At 47.9% G+C, this 6,901-nt stretch overlaps 1 protein-coding gene and 1 pseudogene across 1 annotated transcript; both read right to left on the reverse strand.

Annotated features, from left to right (window-relative positions):
- Nucleotides 1-217: 217 nt before the first annotated feature.
- MAGEB5 (MAGE family member B5) lies at nt 218-1,264 on the reverse strand. The gene is given in 3 exon segments (XM_059050232.1): nt 218-935; nt 937-1,123; nt 1,246-1,264. Coding segments are annotated over 3 exon segments (924 nt in total).
- A 3,988-nt stretch (nt 1,265-5,252) lies between these two features.
- LOC131748515 (melanoma-associated antigen B4-like) lies at nt 5,253-6,684 on the reverse strand (annotated as a pseudogene).
- Between the last annotated feature and the right edge of the window lie 217 nt (nt 6,685-6,901).

The following is a 6,901-nucleotide window of genomic DNA, read 5'->3' on the forward strand; positions in this document are numbered from 1 at the left end:
TTTAATAAGTTAAGCATATTGAGGTATAAATCATTTGATTTTACGAAACAGAAGACTGAAAGGATTAAGAAAAATCAAGGTTTATCATGTTTTCTTTTTAATTTTTAAATTTTTCATTCCATTATCCCAACAATTTTATGGTGGGATTCTTTCCCATTTCAACAAAAATTCCTATTGTGATGTCAAATTTTCTTATCTGGATGATTTTTTAAAAGTCTCAGACTTCACTAAGGGTGGGAGAAGCTGCTGGACATGGCCATGGAACATGCCTGGAAGTGACAGTATTTCCAGCCCTGGCTGCAATTTTGGCTCTATCTCTCCCTTCCTTATCTCGAAAAGCTTCTTCATATCGTGATGAGAAGGCACTGGGAACCATATCGCTGACCTTCACCAAAAATTCCAAGATTTTCATTTTGCTGGTTTCAGCATGGGCTTTTGGGCCCCACAGGAACTCATAGCATGAAGGATCACTGTTGGGCACCTGGCGGTACTCCAGGTACTTCAGCCTCACTAAATTTTTGGTGATGAGCTTCCTGGGCTCCCTGTAGATGAAGTGCTTCCTCCGAGCATATACTCACATCATATTCAGGAATTTCCAGATGTCTTCCTCAGTGGCACAGTTGTCCTTCATGAAGGTCACACCCAAGACTGTCATCAAGAGACTGGTCTTAGGTAACCCCCTACCAGCATGTACCCTCCCATTGTTGGGGAGTTTCAGTTTGCTGACAAGGTCATATGAGTGGATGGTTGAGTCAACTTCCTCCAAGTCAACTGCAAAGACAGCCTCAGTGCATTCACAGGCTTTCTTGAGAATCTCAGCAAATCGGTCTTGGTACTTTTGGTTGACAATCTTCAGCATGTCTTCCTTCATAATGGGCTGCTTCATTTTATATTTGTACAGAAGGAACTGCTCCAACAAATCCATCTGACTAGAGATCACTGTATGTGCTCTCAGTAGAAGGTGAGACATCAGAGGAACATGGATGTTCCTCATCTTGACTGTTATCATCTTCATCAGACCTTGTGCTAAAAGTAATTGAAGAAGTGATGGTAGTAGATGGGGCTTTTGAAGACCCCTGAGAAGTGCTGTTTGACCCAGTAGCTGATGAACTCTGGGGATTATCTTCCAAAACAGGAGAAGAGGAGGAGGGAGGAGTTCTTCTATTACTGCAGTGGCCGGAACTCTCCTGTGACTCTGGGAGTCATCTTGGGCCTGGTGGTGTTTCTCATGGGTGCGGCGCTTACTCTTCTGACCCCGAGGCATGATGACTGTGCTCAGGGACAGTGGTCAGGGGTGTGAGTAGAAGAGCAGGGGATAAGGGTCCACTAGATGAGGAAGGTTGAGACAGTGTGCAGCTTAAGCAGGGAAATACCACCTTGGTTATAAGGAAGGCTACATTTCTAGTTTTCCTTGAGGGCACTGCTCTAAAAACCCACAGGGCTCCTGTTCTCCTAATCAGCCTGTCCCTTGGGAAACCTGCTGAAGGAAATTAGAGTGATCTTTAGGCTGCTTCCTGCCACCCCTGCCTCAGGCATGCTGGGGCGACAGCAGGGGCTGGTGGTCTTCTATATTGAGGAGTCTCTTATATCACATTCAAGACCGTCATTCAACTGGTGGCAGGTCATGGGACCCATTCCCTCTGCTGTTCTGAGGTTGATACCACAAACCTCCCTGGGATCTATGAGAAAGAAATGAAGGGGGTCCTCAGCTTATCAACCGTGTCCAGGTGCCCCCAGTACTGACTGCTCAGTGGGGAGATTTCTGTCCTGGCCTCTGGAGTCCTCAGTCCTCATTACGGGTCCTTAATTTGGCTATACATAGGGCCTGATATCCCCACCCCTTTCACTGAATGGCGGCTACACCTTCAAACTAAGGATTTCACCTCCCATAGACCTGATATAAATATGTGTTGGTGGAGCTTCAGCTTGATAGGCCTGCCCTGGATCCTCAAGGGCTGTAACAAGGAGCAGGGCTGGATTCCTTATCACTTCTATTTAGTGGTAGATGATCTCTCAGTCCTTGCTTTGACCTCTGTCGTGGCCTGGAATTCCACCCTCCCTTGCCCTTAGGCCTGCCCCTTATACTAAGGCCAGCACCACCCTGAAACCCCTAGGAGAACGTGAGATTCTCCTCATCTGACCATACCTGTCCTTGGTCTTCTGAGGCTGAGAGTAAGGAATGAATTCTATGGTTATGGGGTATGTGGTTCTCTTAGTCCTCAGGGTATTCACCTGGTCTCTGGAAAAACCTGGAAATAATCCCACTGCTGGCCCTAGGCCATACCCCTTAGACCATGTCCCTCACCCCCTTGTGACACCATAGGAGGAAATATGTCACATCATGTCAACAAAGCCCAGGCATCCCAGGGATACCAGGAAGGGCATGGTTCTGTGGGGTTCTCTCACAGTCTGAAGGCAGAGGTTTCCTTAAGTCCTCACTCGGGGTTCTCACCTTGATTCCTGGCAGGGCTTGGGACTCCTTCCTTTGCTTACCTAAGGACCCTCTCCTCGGACTAAGGTCCTCACTCCCTGAGGTGCCAGAGAGGCAAAGTCTGGGAATGCCACATGAGGCTACTCCTACCTGTGCCCTTCCAGGGTTGACATCAGGATTCAGGCTCCTTGGGGCTCTCTCTGTTCAGGGTAGGGGTATGCCCTCAGTCCTCATTGAGGTTCCTCACCTTGACTTCTGAAGGGCCCTAAGTTTCCTCTCTCTTTCAACTTAAAAGTCACCCGTGTAGACCAAAGCTCTTATGTTCCTCTAAACCCTGAAAATAAGTGAGGGGATGCTCAGCCTGGCAGCCCTGCCTTGGCCTTCTAAGTCTGAGAGCAGACACAGGCCAGTCTCTCTGTGACTTCAGTTATGATGTGGTTTTTGTCTCCTCAGCCCTCATTCATGAGTCTTCACCTTGACTCCTATCTCTTCTATGAAAGGCTTCTTGGGAAATGCCACATCCTTGAAAACTCTTAATTGATCTCCCTACAACAAATGTTGCAGAGAATAGGTTGGGCCCCAGGAGTGATGTGAGATGGGAAGCTGCAGCCAAGCAAGGGCTCCAGCACCGGTGGTGTGCTATCAGAGAAAACACGCTGAGCTCTTCGTTCTCTTCACTGGCCAGATATAGCCTTATATAACCTCAATTCTAATAGATTTACTTTCTGCAGGGAAAGGGCTGAATTAAATGATTTTGTGAGCCCCTGATCTTTTGAGGTTTACTGACATTTCCTTCATAGATAGTTATATTGTCACCAAATGCTATCTCTTTCTTTATTTGTACCTCACTTTTATTTTCATATTTTTATTACTTATTCCTGGAGCTTTTTATTCCAAAACCATGTTTGGGGTATGAAGTCCTGCTTTTTAACACCTGAAATACATTTTGGACTAGCGAGCAGAAAAATGAAGTGACCCAAGGTCGGCCTCAGCCCGGGAGGAGTGGCACAGTGTGGGCTCTAGAGGGATTCAGAGCCAGGGTTCAGTCCAGCTCCTGTCACTTACCAGCCTTGAATTTGAGAATATTCCAACTTCTTCATCTGCAAAGTGAGTCTGAAAAAGCCTATAGTGTAGGACCACAGGCACGCATGATGTATGTAAACCACCTGGCAGCTTGAGACAAAGTTTGGTACTTTCAATGAATGGCAGTTATTACTAAGATGATTTTGACCCCAAATGATAACAAACTTTCCTTCACAGAATTTTATTTCCAGCCTACATTAGAGAATACGCAACTGCAAACAATATAGAAATCCACATCAGCCAAAATGCCAAGCGAGTAAAACTAAGTAGTATTTCCCTATTAGAGCATTTGTTTTAATATTGTTATGGGGTCATCTCCTCCAAATGGATGCAACTAGGAGTTCATTTGTCTCAAGGACCAGCAACTTCCCTCCCAGGTGCCTCTTCATCCAAACCACCCCTAATTTCATTCATACCATTGCCACTAAAATTTGAGCCCTCCCTTAGAATTTGCCAAATTACACTCAAAATAACCTGATTAAAATGCCCTTTTAACAGAGCGAGCTCTGGCAATCCCATCCCACAAAAAGAGAGACAGTCCAGTGGCTTCTTGGCATCTCACTTCAATGAGTATCGCCTTTATTTCTCAGAAACTCTCTGGACAGCTCATGCCTAAAGCACCTAGTTTGAGTGTTCACTTGTCCTGGGGCAAGTGCATAGGACCCCTTCCATTCCCTAGGTGGGGATTCTCTCTGGTTTTTCCACATCCCAAAGTTAACCGTGAAGATGTGTTTTCCATTCCAGGTTTAGTCTCTCAACTCTGAGAAACACCATCTAAGTGGCCCTTTCCATCACTCCCACAGCTTCATCTAGCCCACCACGCATCCTGACTGATAATTACTTTCTGCCGAGGGACTAGAAGTTTCCCAAGACCCAACGCTGCCTTCATCAGGTAACTTACACTTCCTTGCTCTCATTTGGAACCTCCTCTTCCACACCCTCACTTAAAAAAAATTTTTTTCATTTGTTTATTTCTTAGAGTGTATCTCACCATCTTCCTTACATGATAGCTGATGCTAGAGTCTAAAAATTCTATGGGCAGTGGCTTGGTCTTCGTTTTCTTACCAACCATAGTAGTATTGGAGAGGCTTCCAAAGAGAAGATGGTCAATTAATTTGAGAGAAAAAAGAAGGAATGACCAAGAAGTCTTATGTATCGTGATTTAATTTGCAAACAGTTTGAATAACCTAAGCAAAGCTAGGTATATATTTAATTTTACAAGCAAAGAGACAGAGAAGAAGGCAAACTAAGAATTAACCAGCCTTTACTTTTGTATCTCCATTGTGAGATCCCAAATATTTTCCTGTGGGATTCTTCCTCATTTCCATGAAAAATCCTATTCCAATGCCATGTTACCTTGTTCTGTAGCAAAAGGAAAATACTGAAGGCTTTTCAGGTTTTTTTTTTTACAAATAGCAAACTCTTACTCTTAAAACTGAACAGCAATAAACATTACATCTATGACATTAATACACTTAGATTCTGAAGGAAAATAAACCTTCAGTGAAGTAATAACATTTGAAAAGATACTAAACATCTCTATCATAAATCTATCTATCTATCTAGCATCTCTCTACCTACTTACCCACCTATCATCTTTCTATCTTTAACTAGGGATTCTTCATATGGAAAAAAGAAAAAAAGATGTATATTTTATTAAAACTGCACCTAAACTACCATACTACTTAAAACTCTAAGAACATATATGTTTTGTTCCCTCCACCAATGTTACTCTGCACTATTTAGGAGCTCGACTGCTCTCTTCCACAACACAGTGAACAAACTGCCCGCGGCCTCCCTCCCTAGATGTGGGAGGAGCTGCAGGCCTTGGCCCTGGAAGGTGCACTGCCCTCAGCCCAACTGCAGCCCTGGCCGCGGCTCTCACTCTTGCTCTCTCTTCCTCATCTTTCAGAGCCTCCTCATAGAGCTCTGGGAAGGCACTGGGGACGCTACCATTGATCTTGGCCACAAACTCCAGCACTTTCATCTTGCTGGTTTCAGCATGGGCTCTCGAGCCCCACAGGAACTCATAGTGCGGAGGATCGCTGTTGGGCACCTGGCAGTATGTCAGGTACTTCTGCTGCACGAAATTTTGGATGAGCCTCCCAGGCTCCCCAAAGATCAAGTGCCTCCTCCCAGCATACAAACCCAACGCATTGAGGAATTCCCAGATCTCCTCCATGGTGGCACGGTTGCCTTTCGTGAAGATCATACCCAGGAGGGTCATCAGGAGACCGGACTTGGGCATCCCCGACTCATCACTCGGACTTCCCTCGCTGGGGAGGGCCAGCTTGCTGACGAGGATGTAGGAGTGATTGCTGGGGTCAACTACCTTCAGCTCAAGGCCAAAGACCAGCTCCATGTGATCAGAGGCTCTCTTGAGGATCTCAGGGAAGTGCTTCTTGTACTTCCTGTTGACAGCCTTCAGCATTGCTCCCTGCCAGATGGGCTCCTTCGTCTTGTACTTCTCCAGCAGGAAGTGCACCAAAATGCCAACCTTCCAGTACAGAGGATCTCTGCAAGTGCTGTGAGTGGAAGGTGCTGTCTGGGAGGTACTTGCCTTTTTCTCATCTTGGCTCTGGGCACCCTCTTCAGATCCTGGGCATGAAACCGCTGCATCACGAGAGCTAGTGGCTGGGGCTCCCTCGGGCTCCCTGAGGCTCCTGGCAGCCTGGGAGCTCGGGGAAGTACCCCGAGAAACAGAAGAAGCGGAGGATGAGGGCGACTCTTCTGTCTCTGCCGCCGCCGCCGCCTCAGTGGCCTGGGCACCCTTGAGACTCTGAGTCTCCCGCCGGGGCTGGTGGCGTTTCTTGTGGGCACAGCGCTTGTTCTTCCGGCCTCGAGGCATGATGACACCGGTCAGGGCCAGCAAGCGGGAGTGTGGGCAGGAAGGCAGGCAATGAGTGCACCTGGGGGAGGAACAAGGAGATGCTTTGAGCACCTTCAGCGGGGAGGTTCCTCCCTGGCTTTAACCAAGGCCGCCTCTGCGGGGTCCTTGAGGGCACTGCTCGAGGACCCACAGGGCTCCTGTTCTCCTGCCCCGCCTGTCCCCTGAGACCCCCGTGGAGGACGGTAGAGTGAGCCTTGGGGCACAGCCAGCCAGCCCTGCCTGGGTGGTACGGGGGTGACGGTGGGGGCTGGCAGGGGAGGTAGGTCCCCGCGGTTCCCATTCAGAGTCAGGATGACAGTTGTTGGCAGGACTCCCCCACCCCACATACCCCATCCCCTCTGCTGCTCTGAAGCTGACACCACCATCTTCCATGACACCCAGGAGGAGGAAAGGAGGGAGCGTTCAGCCCACCACCGAAGGGTCCTGCGACCCTCCTGCTACCTGGTGGCCCGCCCCATCAGAACAAAGCTCTAACCTCCCTTGGACCTGGCACAGGA

This window comes from Kogia breviceps, chromosome X (assembly GCF_026419965.1).
Source record: "Kogia breviceps isolate mKogBre1 chromosome X, mKogBre1 haplotype 1, whole genome shotgun sequence".
NCBI classification, from domain to species: Eukaryota; Metazoa; Chordata; class Mammalia; order Artiodactyla; family Physeteridae; genus Kogia; species Kogia breviceps.